This window comes from Suncus etruscus, chromosome 4 (assembly GCF_024139225.1).
Source record: "Suncus etruscus isolate mSunEtr1 chromosome 4, mSunEtr1.pri.cur, whole genome shotgun sequence".
Taxonomy (NCBI): Eukaryota; Metazoa; Chordata; class Mammalia; order Eulipotyphla; family Soricidae; genus Suncus; species Suncus etruscus.
Window position 1 is genome coordinate 27,132,606 of NC_064851.1, and position 19,578 is coordinate 27,152,183.

Below are 19,578 nucleotides of genomic sequence, written 5' to 3' on the forward strand. Positions count from 1 at the left end.
ATTACATATAGGAAAATAAGTGTTAAACTCAATTTATTTTTGTCCCCATTGTTCAGAGACATTCTAAAGTACACTTTGATAGCTCTTGTTTGTTTTTCACTTTGTAATTTAATAGAGAGAAATATAATTATTGAATAATTTTAATTCAAACTGCAGAGATTCCTTTCTTTTTTCACTTCACAAATATTAAACTTGCACTGGCTTTCCAGCTGTATCTTTTATTATATGTAGTACTTAAAAATGTAATTTCTAACAACAGACAAAACCCATAGTGTTGCTATGCCTACTCAATGGACTCATCTTATTCTTATAAGAGATATAAACCAAACTGCAAAATATATGAGTACACAAGTCTCAAATTGCAAAACTGGAACACTCTCCCGAGGCCAGGTCCCAATGATACTAAAGCCTGGGCAATTCATCCACAACCCACAATCACCACTACACCAATGGACCAACATCACTGCATTAGCACTGATCTCTGTGACAGAAAATCAACAAAACATCAGATATGCCGGTACTAAGACTGAGATTCACGATTTTTATCAGAGTAAGTGCTGGTACTCTCCCCCATTTCCATATTTATTGAAGCACTGGAAGCTGCAGAAAGGTCTCCACAGCTGCCAGCATGTCACTCACAGAATTTGTGAATCCTGTATTGTGCAGATGTGGAACACCTTCAATTTTTAAAAACTGTTGCTCCAGTATGAAAACACCAAATTAGATGTCAAAGTAGAATAGAAGTTACTTCTATTGTAATAAACAAAACCAGTAACAGAATGATAAACTATCAACAGAGAGCTTTAGCAAACTTTCAGAAAATGGCTTAATGACCCCAGTGTGGGATATAATAATTTTCAATAATTTCATTACCATATGAACATGTAGTGAAAAGAAAAAATGATCAGACTTGAACACCAAACCTAAAATCAATGACAACAGAATAGATAGCCAATCTACAACAAGCTGTAAAGTGGAGACCAGTTACACTAGTATTCTGGGGGATAAAGGAGGGATATGTGGGATACATGCTTGGAACAGGGGTGGAGGGAGGACAACACTGGTGGTGGCAATGCCCCTCTTTCATTGTCACTATGTACCGTAAATAATTCTGTGAAAGATTTGTAATGCATTTTTGTCATAATAAAAATTTATTTAAAAGAATAAATAATAACACCAAAAATTCATTATCACTTACTTGTTAACAAGCAATATAAAATAAATTACTTTGTGCCCATCAAGGGGAAAGACTTGGAATTGGTTGGTAATCTGGGGACAATGGTGAAGGAAATTTTACACTGGTGGTGAAATAAGGAATAACAGAAACAAATGTACCTATGTAAATGACAGTGTTTAAATAAAGTAACAAAAATATAATTTCAAATAGTTATATTTAATATATCATATTTGAAAATGTGTATTTAGTCTTATCTTATTTTTCTTAAGTATGTTGAAAATAAATGGTCCTATTAAAAATGATTTTCTCTATTGGACACCAAAGAAATTAAACTTTGTTTCACATATTAAAATAGAGCCATAAGACAGTCCTTTAATCGAGTGTAGGCAGAAGTGAAAAATCATTTCTGTTATAAGACTATTAGGAGACAAGTGCATTTTTCTATGTACTATATTTCTTCTGAAGATGGTGAATCCACCAGAATGAAGGGAAATAATTTCTTAAAAGACTGTCTGAATAACCAGAAGTATACAACTAGGCCTATCATTATACCCATATAAATGGCAAATATAATTGAGTTAATGTGCCTAAACATATTTGTCATAATAACTTGAATAATTTTAACAAATTTGGGACCAGAACAGGAGAAAAGGTATGTGCCTTGCATGTGGTTGACCTGAGTTCTATCCCCAGCACCGGACACAAACCCCTGAGCACCATCAGGAATGATCCCTGAGCACAAAGACAGGTGGAAGTTCCAAATATAGTCTGGCATTGCCCCCCCCAAATAAACAAAAAAAAAATAAAACTTATACCTTTTCTAATTTGTGTTTCTGATAGATTTAGAATAAACTGACAAATAAGTTTATAAATTATAATTATTTTAAGGAAAGATGATATCCATAGTTGATTAACTCTATTAAAGTTACCTTTTTTGCTTACTCTAGTCTACAAGGATTTTTCACTTACACAATTAATCATTTTCTTTATATAATAAAAACCCGAGGTGACGTTTTGTGAAGTTATTGTGGTCATAAAGAAAGCATAGCCCATAACCTAGACTAGAGTAAAAAAGAAGCAAATTATCAGAATTTTCACTGTAGACCAAGAGAATACTAACATTAGAAAAGGTAGCAGAATATATAGCTAAGCAGAAATTAAGTCTAAAAGTGGAAAACAAAAAAATATTTAAAAAATTTACAGAAAAAGATATTAAGAGTTTGAGTATAAAATAAGACACTATAAAAGATAAAGTATTGGTTCTGGGATACATAGTGTATAGGCAGGGGATACTATTAGGAAAAATGTGCTCTGATTTTATGTGTAAAATGTGATATGAAAAGTTGGCCTAGGATTAAATGTCAGTGGTGAATGAATAGCGCAGCAACTAGGGCACATGCCTGGCCTATGTTTAAAATCCTGTTTGATTTTCAGCACTACTTTGAGCACCTGCTAGGTGAGACTGAATAGGTGAGGTCCTGAATGTCCACTCATTGCAGTACCAGGTCAACTTCACACTCTTGGGCTCTTGTGCTGAGTGAGTAATGGACCTGCATGGTCATAATTCAAATGGGGGCCCTGGACCCTCTGAGCATCACTTTAGAGGCTGGAAAAAAAAACTGTATAAATGGGGCAGAAACACAATACTAGTTAAGTTGCCATTGTAATTACTTCTCAATGATTTAATTTAAGTCATTCATACTTGACTTTTTAGTGAAACTAGAGGGTTTGTAAAGTTAATACTTTACTGTTTATCCTTTTTTGTGGCTGATGACTGAAAATGTTAGTCACTGGTTCATTGAACTTAATGGCATTTGCAATTTAAAATATCTATGCTTCCAAGATCTCTGGTTCAAGACTGATTTAGCATACTGCTTTAGCATTCATAGTTGCAAAACATGATTCTTATCATTACATGTCCTCAGCACAAAGAAAAGTCACAAATACACGGTTCTCCACTTTTAGGGTGAAAACATATCATCATTTTTAAAACTCAGACCTAGTATTATAGGAGAAGAGCTTAATTCTTCTAAGTTTGTACAATATCTTCCATATTTTGAACTTTGCTTAATTATGTTTTCTCCAGTAAGTTATATGTATATAATATGTTATATGTAACAAATACAAAATTTATGCTTAGATTCTGTATGTTTACAGATGCTTCATGTTATCTTTTCTTGTTTTTTAATAAAAATGGTATTTATGATCTTTAATAGAAGTAATTTTCTTAAAAATTATCACAATTTATATATATATACATATATATAATAGATTCTATGTATTTAGTAGTTCAATTCACACTACAAAACTGTTCAGGAGAAAAGATTATGTCTTTTTTTAATTCTCTTATTCTATCTCTTCTAGTCCACTGTTTTGCAAAGAATAATTTTCTATTATTTTTTTAAGGAGTGTGGGTAGGGAACTGAGTCATATGTAGTAGAATTTACTATGCATATTTTTTGGAATAGTGACTACACAAAGAGAAGAGTGAATTTGTTTTCAAGAGCATAACTCTTGTATATATTGATAAAAAATTAAAATTTTAAGACATTTTGGTTAGCTTCAAATTCTACTTTTTACCAGTTACTATGTGATCTGAAAACTTACTTAAATCTATGGGTTTCAGTTTCCTGTTTTAAAATATATAAAAATACTCAAATTATAATATATTATAGAATTAAATGTATAAAAAAACACAAAAGGCCAAAATATCAAATAATTAATAGAATACTACTAACAAAGACAAAGAAACTTATCAGTAATATATCTATATGTAGTATAGATATCAAAACTGGAGAGATGGGATAGCAGGTAGGTTATTTGCCTTGCATTTGATCAAATGGCCCCCAAATGACATGGCCCCCAAAGCCTGCTAGGAACTCCTGAGTGGAGAGCCAGCAGTAAGCTCTTAGTATGATAAGCTGCTGTCCAAAATCCCAAAACAAAAAACAAAATGAACATGCATTCTCTCTCTCTCTCTCTCTCTCTCTACATATATATATATATATAAATTTTGCATATATACACAAACCTCAATATATATCCTATGTATATATTCTAGTTTGTCTGTGGAAAGTTCTAGGCTAAGCCTATTTTCCTGACAGAACAGTGACCATAATGTCCACTCTCTTCTCTGAAATGATCCAATTTGGAAGATAAGTTATCTGGTCACTTTAATTATAGAAATATTAATAAATACCACAAAGAAAAAATAACAGTGTGCTTTCCTAGTAATAAATAATAAATACCTTACTATAATGTGTAAGTCTTAGATATAGTATACTTTTGTTGAAACAGCTTAAATTTTTTAAAGGTTTTATGGAAGTGGACACCATGTATACTTTGTTTTTTAGTCTAAGTAAACATGTAGATGAATGTGTGATGTGATAAGCCTGTAATAACTGTGTCTATTAAACATTTTCTCATACCATTATGTCAATTCAGAAATATTCATTTCCCTTCACTATCATTTTCTTTCACTACTATAATATAAAAAGCAATTTCCTTTCACTACAGCAATATAAAAAGCACTTCAAATATAATCGGAACAGGGGCTGGAGCAATAGCAAAGCTGCAGGGTATTTGCCTTGCATGTGGACTACTCAAAACAGACCCAGGTTCTACCCCCTGCATCCCATTTGGTCTCCCCAGCCTGCCAGGAGGGATTTCTGAGTGCAGAGCCAGGAGTAACCACTGAGTGCCGCTGGGTGTGGCCTAAAAACAAACAAAAGATACAAAGATATATTTGTATCTATGTTTGTACAAAGATAAGGGTTTATCTTGAGAGGAATGTACAAAGTGGTTTAACTAAAAATCCAGCAGATAATAAAAATGGATTACACAAATGTCAGCATAGTCCAAAGAAAGCATAGAAAAATCAAGGGAGAAAAATATTTAGCAATAAAACATAACAGGGAAGAAAACCTATTATAACTAAACTATTAATATTCAGTACAATAACTCCATTAAATATAAACATCATAAAACCTCAAGTGCGGAGAAATTATAAGAATGGATTAAAAAAATACTAAATCCTTGAAGGCTGACTAGAAATAATTGTATAAAAATACAATAAAAGAATAAAAGTAAAATTGATAAAAAAAAATAGTATTGGGCCAGAGTGATAGCACAGCAGTAGGACGTTTGTCTTGCAAGAGGCTGACAAGGATTCGATTCCATTTCCCATGTGGTACCCCCAGTCTGCCAGAGCACAGTCATGAGTAATCCCTGAGTATAGCTAGGTGTTGTCCAACCCCCCAAAAAGAAATAGTATATTGGTGTTATATACAGAAAGTTTGATATTAATATTAGGCAAAACATAGTATGGGGAAACCAGGATATTTCACAGTGATAAAAACAGAAGTGTTTAATTAGGAAAAAATGAAAATTATAAATTTTCCTATGTAGCATATTGTAGGCTTTAAATAAAGCAATGATTGAAAGAGAGTAACAGATAATTATGTAATCAAAGCAGGAGATAGACTTTCTCAGCCTTTAATATAGCTAGTCAGAGATAATAATTAAGATATTGATTAGTTCAGCAAACCTTGCAGTCATTGGGTTAATTGTTTATTATTGAATAATACATACTCTAATTGTGAAATATTTTATGTTCAATTTTATATGGTATGTTTACTAATTAAAATTACAAAGCAAGAATATATAGTAATATAGAGTAAATCTCAATCAAAACTGAAAACAGTAAAATCGAAATATCCATTATCATCTAACAAAAAACTAATAATATCTGAGGAAATCTCAAGTATTTGTAAATTAAATAATGAATAGTAATAAATATAATTATTCTTGAATCAGAGAAGAAATTACCAGTGAATTTTAAAAGATTTTTAATTAGACAATAACAAAACTATAAAATATATAAATTGGGAGAACACAGCTTAACTAGTGATTCTAGAAGATTGTGTGTGTGTTTGTGTATGTGTTAGGGAGACACCCAGAAGTACTCAATGTTATTTTTGGTTCTATGACATTCCTTGCAGGACTCAGGGGTCCATATTGGTTAAAGTAGCCTTCTGACATGGTTTCTGACTCTCTCCTGATAAAAAAAAAAAAGCAGGAGCAGGCAGGAGAACAAAATATATTTTATGATCTCGCACTATTGATCATACTCTTTCTTTTACCATATTTTATTCATTGTACTTAAATCACTGAGTGCACATCAAGAGAGGAGAGTTAGGGTTCACCTTTTGAAGGAAAGTGTCAGAAGATTTGTGGGTTTATTTAAAATTTACTGCATATAATATAAAAATTTTATGTTCATGGAACTGAAGTTCATGTTAATAATAAAATAGTGTAAAGATTTTTAGAAAATTTTATGAAAATTTAACATTGTATATATCTTATATACTATTTTCTTTATAAGTAAATACTATAAATAGAATAAAAATATATATTTGGGGCCAGCGAGGTGACACTAGAGGTAAGGTGTCTGCCTTGCAAGTGCTAGCCAAGGAAGGACCGTGGTTCAATCCTCCTGCATCCCAAGCCAGGGGCAATTTCTAAGCGCTTAGCCAGAAGTAACTCCTAAGCATCAAATGGGTGTGGCCCGAAAAACCAAAAAAAAAAAAAAAATATATATATATATATATATATCTACTAACACAAAATTTCTCATTTTAACACAGCATACTTTATAAATATCATTACTGATTTGTATATGATGAGAAAAGTTTCAAAGCACTGTCTCATGGTAATGGATTTAATTCAACTCATTGTTCACACAGAACTTTCTTCTGCCAATAGTAAATATAAAAAAAACTTAAGATATCACTCATTTCAATTACTTGGTTGATTTTAGTTTTTGTAAACATTAAATATAGCTTGCTTAATCTTTATATTTTCTACTACTAGCATAATGTTCAGTATATTGGTATTCACTTAAATTCCACCAATTTAGTAAATTTAACCTTAAGTCAAATATTTTTTTCTTTATCTGTTTATATTTTATTAATTCGTACTGAGGTCAGGTTGGTTTAAAAAACTGAATATTTTAGGGCTGTATTTTATATCTCTCCAAATCTATTTTACCTTACCTCATTCTATCTACCACTATCCACAACACTATCCACAAAAACCCTTTCAATCTATCAACTCTCCTCTCCTTTTGGTAACTTCAGCTGTGGAATCAGACTTCAAGGATTTGTTTTAACTGGTTTTATCTGTTTCCTAGTTTTGTTTCTTTGTGTCACGTTATCAAGATAACCTGCTATTATTCTTTCACTTCTGACTTACTCTGCCTGTCAAGAACTCCAGTATTTCCATCCATTTTTTCCACAACATTGTACATGTAGGCAACAATCAGGGAATGAATACTTAAAAATGTATATCAAAAACATATCTCCTGGATGGCTTATTTTCACAACAAAATACAATTTTAAAAAGTACACAATTATTTCTAACCCACAAAGATAGAGTCTGTTCCCCATAAACTCCAAATACCTGAAATGCAAGTAATAATAGATTGCCTCCTTCCCTGCTTTCACCCTAGGTTACTTTCATATTTTTTCTTCAGCTGAAATATGTGGGATCAAAATACTAAATATAGCTCAACAAGTAGAGTACCCAGAATCTAAGGAGACCTTAAATGTTATTTACATCAGCAATTTAAAATAAATTTTTTAGTAATGCCTAAGATTTGGGGGCTGTAAAAATTCTACTTAATGCTAGATTCAGATAATACATGTTTTGAAGTAGAAATCTACAAACAGAAATTCTGAAGTCTCATAGAAAAATCTGAGACTCCATGCAGTTAATCAGAAATGATTAGGGCTTTTAGTCCCACTTAAAGTTATAACTAAATTTCATTTTTCTCACACGAAATGATTAATTTCTATTATAATTAAAGCTATTATAATTAATTGATTCTTATATTTTAATTTATTTTTAACAATGTGCCTTGTATGTCAAAGACTATGTTAGCATTTACTCAAGCCTCAGTCTCTAATTTTAATTTTGGTGCTTATTAATGTAATAAAATATATGTTCCCTCAATGGTAGCTACTTAAAATTACATAGTTCTCAATGAAGAACTAAATAACTAATCTTCCTAAAATCATTTTATTTGTACATATATTAGTTCATTTATTCACTCATGTCTTTATATTTTAGTATAGCTTGCAAATTTAACTGTAATTCTAAATTAAAAATATAAAATTGCTTATCGAAACCCTTTTTGTTTCATTGTTTTCTTAACCATTTAAAAAATTACTTGATCAAATGTGTTTATGCAGATAGTATCATTTCTACTTAATACACAAGTGTTTTTAGTACATACAGTAATCATACTTATGATAAATGCAAAAGTATATAGTAGCATTTATAATTTGTAAGGTACTTTCATAGACAATATAGATGAGGCATTTTGAAAAGCCTGATAGCAATTCTCATGGGACTGAAGCTTTATTGAAAGAATAGAGATAAATATATTCATGAAAATATCAATCAGGATTGAGTCACCAATTAAAATCAGTCAATATAAAATAGCAATGTGTCTAGTAATTAAATTAAGTAGACAAGAATGATTTTTCAAATAAAATTCAATTGAATCTCTGAACTGAAGGATGAGAAAGAAAAGTAGTAAAAAAATTGAAGGCCAGGATGCAGGAAAATGAGAAATTATGGTAGGATTACTATATAATAACACATATAATCTGAAAGAAATACAGCAAAAATACTCCATTTTAGCTGGAATACAACAAGCAAAAAGGTGATATTAAATATGGTCAAATGGTTTTCAGTGTTTGGAATATTTTAAAACACTCGTCAGAAAGTTTTGACTGTTCTGATGGAGTAATTTAGGTAGGGGAGTGAAATGTGGCTTTAATGTGATAAAAAAAATAGATTAAATGTTGACCATAAGAAGATAAGTAAGAAACTACTGTAATGGGTGAGATAAGGTTTGATGGTAACTCTGACAGGAGTGAAAGAATTAATGTTCCATAGGAAAAAAGCTCAATATGCATCTTCCTTCCCCCTTTTTTACTGTGATGTATTAAGTTTCTGATAGTTTCTCCAGAATCTGTGATCCCAATTAAGTAAAATTGTCCAAGTAACTAGAGGAAAATAAAATATTTTAAAAATTGCAAATTCAAAAGGAGGAAGAGGATGGCCAAAAAGAACTTTCCATTTTGAATTCTAAATGTCAAATAGCCATTCAAAATTACTTTTCAGTATAATCTTTGTAAAAGTAGAACCTAAGGGCTAATTGTGGGAAAGAGGTAAAGATGTAATCAAGTATAAATACTAGTATTTTGAATTGAGAAATCACATCAATGTTAATGACATTTTCTGAGACAGGAAACATTAGAGAAAATGAGTTTTATATTACTCTTTTAGAAGTTTGTAAGTTTTGTTTCATAGTCAAGCAGAAACGTACATTTAAAATAATGTCATATACAGGTTCTGGGTTACAACTTGTGCTCAGGGCTTATTCTAGAATCTAGGCTCTCCTCAGAGATTACTCCTATTGGGGCTCTAGGAACTATCTGAACTGCTGGGAATCCAACCCAAATCAGTCCCAAGCAAAGCAAGAACCCTACCAGCTGACCATTTCTCCAGTTTCAAAAATGTAATATTTTAAATATATATTTAAGATTCATTAGTATGGTATGATATCACTTTAAAATGCTTGATTGCAAAAATAAGGCACTATTTTAAATACAATTATGCTTTTATATTACATTAATATTAATGATAGTAGAATGAATACTATTAATGACACCTTTGTTTACATTTTATTATTAATATTAAGATGCTTTTGTGATACAAGTTTTTGTTTCAAAAATAATTTTTTATCTTTGCGAGTATCTTTATTTCCTTATTTATGTAGAACTCTCTTTACAGATCTTAAATCCTCCAGCTATTTTTATTTATATTTATTTGGACATTCATTTTTTATTATTAATATAATTTTTATTTTGATCATAGTGGCTTACATATTGTTGACAATAATATTTTAGGTACATTTTAACTTAATATCGGGGATTCCCGTCTCCGAATTGTTCTCCCTAAATTTCCATTACCCATCCTACCTCCCATATCTTCCTCCTTCACCCCGGAGACTGCAAGAATACATGGTCTCCTCTGTGCCTAACTTGCTAGTGGTCTTACATCTGTTTGGTCTTGGTAGCTCCCTTATTTCCTCCTGTAACTGGGAGGCGGGACTAGATAGATAAAGTTACATGGTTTTGTTTGAAGAAGAGAAAAGTAATAAACTGGGGTAAAAATCAAATACTCTGAAAATGTGCAGAGTCCTTCTAGAGGTTCTCATCATCGGTTTGAGAGACAAAGGGGAAAAAGGTGAATCACCCCAACAGTACAAAAAAAAGTGTCAAATAAAATATCCAGTGAGCACTCCAACAATAAAGGTAAGCACCACATAAAAGCCATGATCTTGAAATAAAATAGACAATATAGATGAGGCATTTTGAAAAGCATGATAGCAATTCTCATGGAACTGAAGCTTTATTGAAAGGCTCTCTTCAGGGATTACTCCTATTGGGGCTCTAGGAACTATCTGAAGTGCTGGGAATCCAACCCAAATCAGTCCCATGCAAGGCAAGAACCCTACCAGCTGCACCATTTCTCCTGTTTCAAAAATGTAATATTTTAAATATATATTTAAGATTCATTAGTATGGTATGGTATCACTTTAAAATGTTTGATTGTAAAAATAATAAACTATTTCAAATACAATTATGCTTTTATATTACATTGTCTTTTGGGATTTTCTTGTGGTGTGTGGGTTCCCGAGCGCCTTTTCATCATGCACGGTGACCTTCTTCAGATTGGTAAAAGAATCGCGGCAGGAAGGTCTTGGGAAGAGTTCTTGCTTTGGGGGTACTTTTAGAGTTAAGCCCGTTTTCAAGTAACAGTCCATATTAGGAAGAGTTGGTAAGGAGGGATGCGCAGCATGAGTCAGCAGGGAGTTGGTTGGCTCTTCTTGCCAGGGATGAGGTGTGAGTTTGACTGGGTGTCCCTTCACTTGGGTGCTGGGTACTGGTTCGTTGGGGTAGGTCAGTCTTGATGGATTAAGAACTGAGGGTGAAGAGTTTTAATAAGGTGGGAAATCTGGATGGGGTTGGGGGTTGCAAGGATAGTCGGATATCCAAAGGGGGGAAAGGGGGAAAGTATATAGAAGGGGCAGGAAAGAAGAAAAGAGAAAATACATTAAAAAGAAAAAGAGAAGAAAAAAGAAGAAAAAAAGAAGAAAGTACTGAGAAGAGAGGAGAAAAGAGCAAGGGAATTCTAGTTTGCTTGAATGTGTTCGATGAGTAAGGCCTGTAGTATAAGTCTGTAGGTTACTGTTGTTGCTTTGGTGGTTTGGCTTGTCATGTGCTTCAAGTCCTAAAAGAAGGTATAACCTAGAGATAAAGTGTATGTTAAAGAGTTTTCTCGGGACATTCTCGTAGTGCAAGGCAGGTATGGTATCTCGTGTGACTGAGCCCCAAGATGCCATAAAGGATAATTTATTTAGAAAACAGGAACTGAATTTTTAACACAAGAATTTTTCAGATAAATACACTATGAAAAATATATCTTCCTTATAAATTTATTTTTATATTTTTACCTTTTATAAATTCAATTTAAGAAGAAAGAACTGAACCTTGATCTAATCAATTTATTTTCAATTGTAATAACACATAATTTTAATCGTCACATGGAATTTTCAGAAGTCACGGGGAACACAGAAGCCAGTACCATTTCTAGTCAACAGAATTTGTTTGGTTCTTCTAAATGTATTACAGATTATGAGCCATCTGTGAAGAAACAAATGGTATAAGACTATTTAAAATCAGTGTAGCTATGATCTGTGTTCATAAATGGATTTGAAGCAGTTGCTCTCTTCAGCAGTATTTCTTACATCTCAGCACAAGATAATGGTCTTGTGTGTGGTGAATTGACTTTGAGGCTACCTCAAGTTTAGATGTAGCAGAGAATAGGAAGGAAAAATAGCAAAGAAACATAAAGGAAAATGTTATGGAGTTATCTTCCTTTATACATCAAGTCTTCTCTGATCTATCTGGACCACCTGAAAAATGCCACTGACATTATGGTGACAGGGGCCACTTTTTCATTTTGATATTTATTTTCTTAACAATAATATTAATATGTCTGAGATCTTCTTTCCTTAATACATATTCACACAAACTGTGGTATAAATGGCCAAATATGGAATCTGAGGCCATCATAATATAAACTAAGCATACATTTTTAATGTAACAATGCTACATTGTGTGTTAATTAGGATAGATAATTATAGAAATGCAGAGAAAACCATCTTTCATTAAAAATACATATAAATTCATTAATATAGAATGTAATCTAATATTCAGAGTTGTGTAATGATAAACACAAACTAGATTTAGATCATTTACATCACCCACAAAGAAAACCCTAAACAAAATAACCCCTAAATTTTTTCTATATTTTCCAACACAAACCACTTAAAGTATCAAGTATTAAATAATTTATCCTCCATTTTCATATACATTTTTCTTTTTCTTATTTAAACAACTTTATTACATATATGATTGTGTTTGGGTTTCAGTCATGTAAAGAACACCACCCATCACCAGTGCAATATTCCCATCACCAATGTCCCAAATCTCCCTCCTCCCCACCCGACCCCTGCCTGTACTCTAGACAGGCTTTCTATTTCCCTTGTACATTCTCATTATTAGGATAGTTCAAACCGTAGTTATTTCTCTGACTAAACTCATCCCTATTTCTGGTGAGCTTCATGAGGTGAGCTGTAACTTCCAGATCTTTTCTCTTTTGTGTCTGAAAGTTATTATTGCAAGAATGTCTTTCATTTATCTTAAAACCCATAAATGAGTGAGACCATTCTGCATCTTCCTCTTTCTCTCTCTGACTTATTTCACTCAGCATAATAGATTCCGTATACATCCATGTATAGGAAAATTTCATGACTTCATCTCTCCTGACAGCTGCATAATATTCCATTGTGTATATGTACCACAGTTTCTTTAGCCATTCATCTGCTGAAGGGTATCTTGGCTGTTTCCAGAGTCTTGCTATGGTAAATAGTGCTGCAATGAATATAGGTGTAAGGAAGGGATTTTTGTATTGTATTTTTGTGTTTCTAGGGTATATTCCTAGGGTGGTATAGCTGGGTCATATGGGAGCTCGATTTCCATTTTTTGGAGGAATCTCCATATTGCTTTCCATAAAGGTTGAACTAGCCGGCATTCCCACCAGCAGTGGATAAGAGTTCCTTTCTCTCCACATCCCCGCCAACACTGCTTGTTCTCATTCTTTGAGATGTGTGCCAATCTCTGGGGTGTGAGGTGGTACCTAATAGTTGTTTTGATTTTCATATATATTTTTCTATTTTGAGTATTTATCCTAAATGGAATTATGTAACATGTGACCTACTGTGATATATATTAATATTTCAAAAAATTCTGATTTATTAACTTTTAGTTTGCTTTTAATACAATTTTCCTACATCTTTACCTTCACCTATTCTTCCCTTATTTTACTAATCTGGTAATGTGAAATAGAACAAATTATAAAACATAATTATATGTTTGACTAATAAATAATAAAATAATAAATTTTTGTATTAGATGAATGCTGGTTCCATGCTGACAAACTTACTATAAAATTTCTGAATTACAAGAAACCATTGGAATGATTGTATTAGTTCTCTGTATAAGTATACAATATTTTTATAATAGTCTCAAAGGTATGATGACTCAGTCTTCTCCTTCCAAAGCCAGGATTTTAATTGTAATAAATGTTTCTTAGGGATAGATGTGTATTCAACTTGAATCATCCTGATGCTAGAGATTACTTTAGTTCAAAGTGTGTTTAAAAAATACTCTTTATGTTACTGTGCCATTTTTGAGCCATTACAAAAGTAGAGTCAACACTGGATCATGCTTAGGAGATTTGAAAAAGAAAAAAAAAAGGCTGGAGAGATAGCACAGCGGTAAGGCGTTTGCCTTGCATGTGGCCAATCTGGGACGGACCCCGGTTTGATTGCCGGCACCCCAGAGCCTGCCAGAGAGATTTCTTAGCGCAGAACCAGGAATAACTTCAGAGCACCTCCGGGTGTGGCACACACACACACACACACACACACACACACACACACACAATCAGAATTTAAAAAAGGGAAAAATCTGTTGTATTTCTAAAAGATCAATAGTTTAATGGAATATAATAAAAAACAAAAATATATTCACATACATATAGCCAAGTGAGTTTTGACAAAAGAATACGGATGAAAGAATAGTAATATATATCCTTCAAAATGTACAATAAAAGACTAAGTTTACAAGATTGTATACCTTACACAAAAAGTAGTTAAAATATATGATACAGGGGCCAGAGAGAGAACATGGAGGTAGGTAGAAGAAGGACTGTGGTTCAAATCCCGGCATCCCATATGGTCCCCCATGCCTGCCAGGGGCGATTTCTGAGCGTAGAGCCAGGATTAACCCCTGAACACTGCCAGGTGTGACCAAAAACAAAACAAACAAACAAAAATATATGATACACCTAATTATGATATGAAGAACTGTAAAGAAAAAAACATTCTAGCAACAAATTTAGATGAGTGTGGGTGTGAAAATTGTGTTTAAATACAGCAACCGAAATCTATTGCATAAAAGAAAAGAACCTATATGCTGAAATTCATCAAAATACTTATGCTCTGAGAAGGATAATGTCAAGAGGATGAGAATACATGAAAATATAAGAAATATATAAATGATAACTTGTGAAATATACAAATTACTCTTAAAAATAGCACCAAGAAAGCATACATTTTGTTTCATAAAATTACTAAAGGACGTATATAACACAGAAAATATAAAAAGGGCAGATAAACATATGAAAATGTTTAAAATCACATATCACTAAGAAATTATAAATTAAAACAACAGCAATGGTGAAAATCCCAAACACTTAATAATGAATGTTGGCAAGATTATGGAACTATAATTAATTGTTGAAAAATAAAAGATGATATTGCTGCTTTGGAATAAAGTTTAAAAGTCTTTTGAAAAATTGAGCATAATATAATCATATATCACACATCTTGTTTTCATTTATTTTTTTCTGGTAAAACAGGATTCAGCTACATAAATAAAATGCATTAATTTATCTATAATGGTCCACTGACAACTGACAAGAGTGAGAAGTTATCTCCTGTGCACAAAACCAGGAATAATCCCTAAACACTTCCATGTGTAGTACCCCCAAAATTAAAAAGTAATTTAAAATATAATTGGTAGTTTTCAGAGCTCTACAATTAGAAATCACTCCTGACAGGCTTAAGATAACCATATGGGATGCGAAGGATAGAATCTGGGTAGGCCTCACAGGAGTCCAGCACCCTACATGCTGTGTGAACTCTCTGGCCACAGAATTGTATTTCTTACCCCCTTTAATAATAAATCACACCAAAAATCAAGTACAGGATAATTTCTCCGTGAAATTAAAGATGAATTTCATTCTTTTTAGACCTACTTTTATGATGTTTAAAACAAAGAATTAGCAGTGCCAACATTAATTGAATGTAAATGTTACTATGGACTAGGTATTTTATTCTGACTGAATAAATATCACGTGTGAGCTGTATGCCAAGTGCAATATATGCACTCTAATTTAATTTTTATAGCACACTGTGGAATATATGTTTTATTGTCCATGTTTGGCAAGAGAAAATGTTCTAACTGTTTAGTATAATTAACATTATATCTCATAAAAGACAACCTTAAAATCATAATGATTTCTTACAACACAAAACTAAAGTGGATTGGGATTTTTTTTCTCCACAATGTTGCTAGGGTATGTGAAACATGAAACCTCAAAGGACTCAAGCAAAAAGAAAATTCTATGATTCTTTACATACAGAGATAACACCATAATTTAAAAAGACACAACTATGGATAAGCCCAAATTACTCAATCCCAACTAAACTCAGAAAGAATATAGAAAATGTAAAGAAAGATGTGGACTATTTTTTAAGCACAGTCATTTCTCCACATCAGCAAAGGTGCTGTGTTCCCATTTTCCTAAACACTAAGCATAGTCCTAAAAGGAGACAAAAGAGAATCCCATTAGTTTCAAATATCTAAATATATACAATTCTTTTCCCACCCCAGTAATTTCTGGGGTCACATCCAGCAGTGCTCAGGATTTATTCTTTGCTTGTGCTTAGAGTTACAGTATTTTTGTAATTAGATATTTAAATGTACTTGTTCTAGAAACTAAAGAATTTAAAAAGCAAGTTATCTACATCCTGCTCTACTCATCTCTATAAATAGTAAATACAAAAAGTTGAAATAGGGAATGGGCAACTAAAGTGGGAATAGTTAGAGGTACATACCTGTCAGTGATTTATTTGAATTTCTCTTACCTTCAGTTGTGACTAATGGTAAGATTTCCCAATTAGTCCTTTGTTCTGGAGTGTCTTCCTTTTTTATTTTCATCATTGGCCACAGTTCAGGTGAGGGAAAAATCTATCTTGGAAGTTTACAAAATCTTTCTCAGTATAATTGTTGCTAAATATTAAGGATTCAAGTGTATATCTAAATCTTGTGTTGGTTAAGGCATTTCAGAATAAGATTATCTAGTATTATCTTTACAATAATAGTTTAGATTAATATTACAGCTTAGTGATCTATTTTATGTGGACAATTTTATATTCCAACAATCATATTTCATCTCTGTTACACAAATACACCACCTTCTCTCCTTCCCCTTTTTCTCTAATGGTCATCATAGCTTGTCTTTTTTTCACTTTGATATTCTTTCTTTTATAGTTTTTATTGTGCATAGTTTGTCTTTTATTTTACCAAGTCATTCCCATTTAACAAAAGTTACATAAAACTATCTGATCCAATAATCTCCAATCTACTGTCACATTCAATTAAAAGGTTTTATTCTCTGCCTCAAAATATTACTTATTTAATGAAATACAATTAGAAATTTTTAAGCAGCTAGTATTTCTACAGGTCAGGGCACTCAGTTTTTTTACCTGTACCTACTTATTTTTGCAAACCAGAAACTTTGCAAATCTTTTTTACTTAAAAAATAACTTTCCTAATGCACTCAATTACAACAGTTTATCTTAACAATAAATGTTATAACATTCAACTTCTTCTCCTAGATTAGTAAAAACTAGTAAAAACATAGTTTATCTTCCAAGTTCTTCTAAAATATTTGTTTCTATTAATAATATAGGATTGTCATTTCTTCAGCCTTTGATATAAATTTTCTCATCTTGTAACTAAGATAAAACCACACTTAAGATTTTTTGTTTTGGTATATATTTCTGTTTACTGATACACTTAATCTTAGCTTCTATCAGAATATGTGAATCTAAATAGCATGAGAATAGAAATATTAATTTTTCATCTAAGACTCAAGTGGGTCTCGGTAGTATTTTGTAGATATGCTAACAAACACATTATCTACATTGCAGAAGAGAATGATGTTTTGATTTACTCTGAAATGGTATGCTGCTCTTAAACTCATAGTCAAGTGGACAAGACTAATGACATAATTTATATTTAACTGCATTAAAAATAGGGAATGTGGGAGAATATATGGTATATTTTATACTGACTAAGAAAATAATTCAGGCATACATGATTCAAAGTTTATTTCTTTATGTTAATCTTCTGCTTTAATTTAATCTTAATTTTCTCTTTCCTTGTTACTACTGGCACTAATACTATTTAAAATAATTTTGAACTATTGTATAAAGTATTTTTGTTTTTTAATATTTACATAAAATATTTGAACAAAGTGGTCAAAACAATAGCACAGAGGGAAGGGCAATGGCCAAACCAGGTTCAATCTCCAGCATCTCATATGGTTCCTTCTGTACCATTAGGAGTAATTCCTGAGTGCAGAACCTGGATTATATCTTAAGCACCACTAGGTGTGGTTTAAAACAAAGATAAATTTTTAATAAAAATTTCTATTTTTATGTGTATGCTCTGATTGCACATTTGCAGTAATTTACTTAGCATCTCCTATATTTTACTAAAATTCAGAATTCTCAACAAGGTAAAATAAAGAGTTAACATCATCTAAATTAGAAATGTATTGAAATCACAAAGACACAGTAAATTAATTATATTATTAATAAAAAAGTTGAAGGCAGAAGATATAATATGCTTTAATAGAAAATATACAATTCCATTTCCAAACCTTATTTTAGACTTTTAAGTGCAATGCCAAGCAAGGAAAATATAATTGATGGTCATAAAACCTGAGCACGGGCATTTCCATACAATGACCTTCAAATAATTAGCCTTCTAATCTAAGTATAGTAACAGTTACTTAAATTTCAAAATTTGTTTGAGGTATGAGAGGAAAGAGCTAAAGCTTCTTGACAGTGAAGTTCACATTTTCTTATGAAACACATGACACTGGGCAATAAAAAAAGGAAGACAATCTAATCTAATTCCCATATCAAAGTTAACTCCAGAAAACATAAAAAAATGACAGATCCCAGAAAGAAGATATACCTGATGAATAATTAATCTTGGCTAATGGTATTTTTATGTTAAACTCAAGATCAATGAGGTTATGCTGCATAAATATACAACTTTCTAAAATATAAAGTCAAAATGTTTCATTGAGCAAACAATTAGTTGTATATGATGTAAAGCTACTAAACCTCATTAGATATTTAATCTATTTTTCTTGATAGGGACTGGTGATCTTCAAGGAAAGAACATGGAGAACCAAATTTGATGCCTCATTTTCACTACGTAAAATTAGTTCCTTGGTAATTTTTATCCTTCAAATTATTAAAATTCTTGGCATTACAATACTGTTATGAAAATATAATTTAGCATCCATTCATGTTTTATTAGTCTGTGGATGAAAGTGAGTATAGCAGTAATTTATATAATCATACAGTAGGCCATTTTGATTGGGGACAAGTTCAAAAATTAGTTATTGACATGTTATTCTTGATAATTAATACCAATTATAGCAAACTATTCTACTTTTACAATATCATTGTTTTTGATAAGAATTTAAGAACTGGGGGCCGGAGAGATAGCATGGAGGTAAGGCGTTTGCCTTTCATGCAGAAGGTCATCGGTTCAAATCCCGGCATCCCATATGGTCCCCCGTGCCTGCCAGGAGCAATTTCTGAGCATGGAGCCAGGAGTAACCCCTGAGCACTCCCAGGTGTGACCAAAAAAAAAAAAAAAACCCACAAAAAAGAAAAGAATTTAAGAACTATGACAACTTTTAATATAATTATCAGGGAAAGTAGTGGGGGAATGAGGGTCTAGACATAGGTCCAAAATTGTTTGTTTTTGTTTTGTTTTGGGGGGTACACTCACAGGTGCTCAAGAATTACTTCTGGTTCTATGCTCAGG

The 19,578-nt window shown here is 31.9% G+C and overlaps 1 protein-coding gene across 1 annotated transcript in view; it reads right to left on the reverse strand.

Moving 5' to 3' along the window:
• The window catches only part of LRRIQ3 (leucine rich repeats and IQ motif containing 3), a 78,273-nt gene that overhangs the window by 8,223 nt on the left and 50,472 nt on the right, over positions 1 to 19,578 (reverse strand). Inside the window, exons 7-8 of the mRNA XM_049772540.1 lie at positions 12,295 to 12,325; positions 3,758 to 3,807 (exon numbers count right to left, since the gene is read on the reverse strand). Of these exons, the coding sequence (XP_049628497.1) occupies positions 3,758 to 3,807; positions 12,295 to 12,325 (81 nt within the window). The remainder of the gene's footprint in view (positions 1 to 3,757; positions 3,808 to 12,294; positions 12,326 to 19,578) is intronic.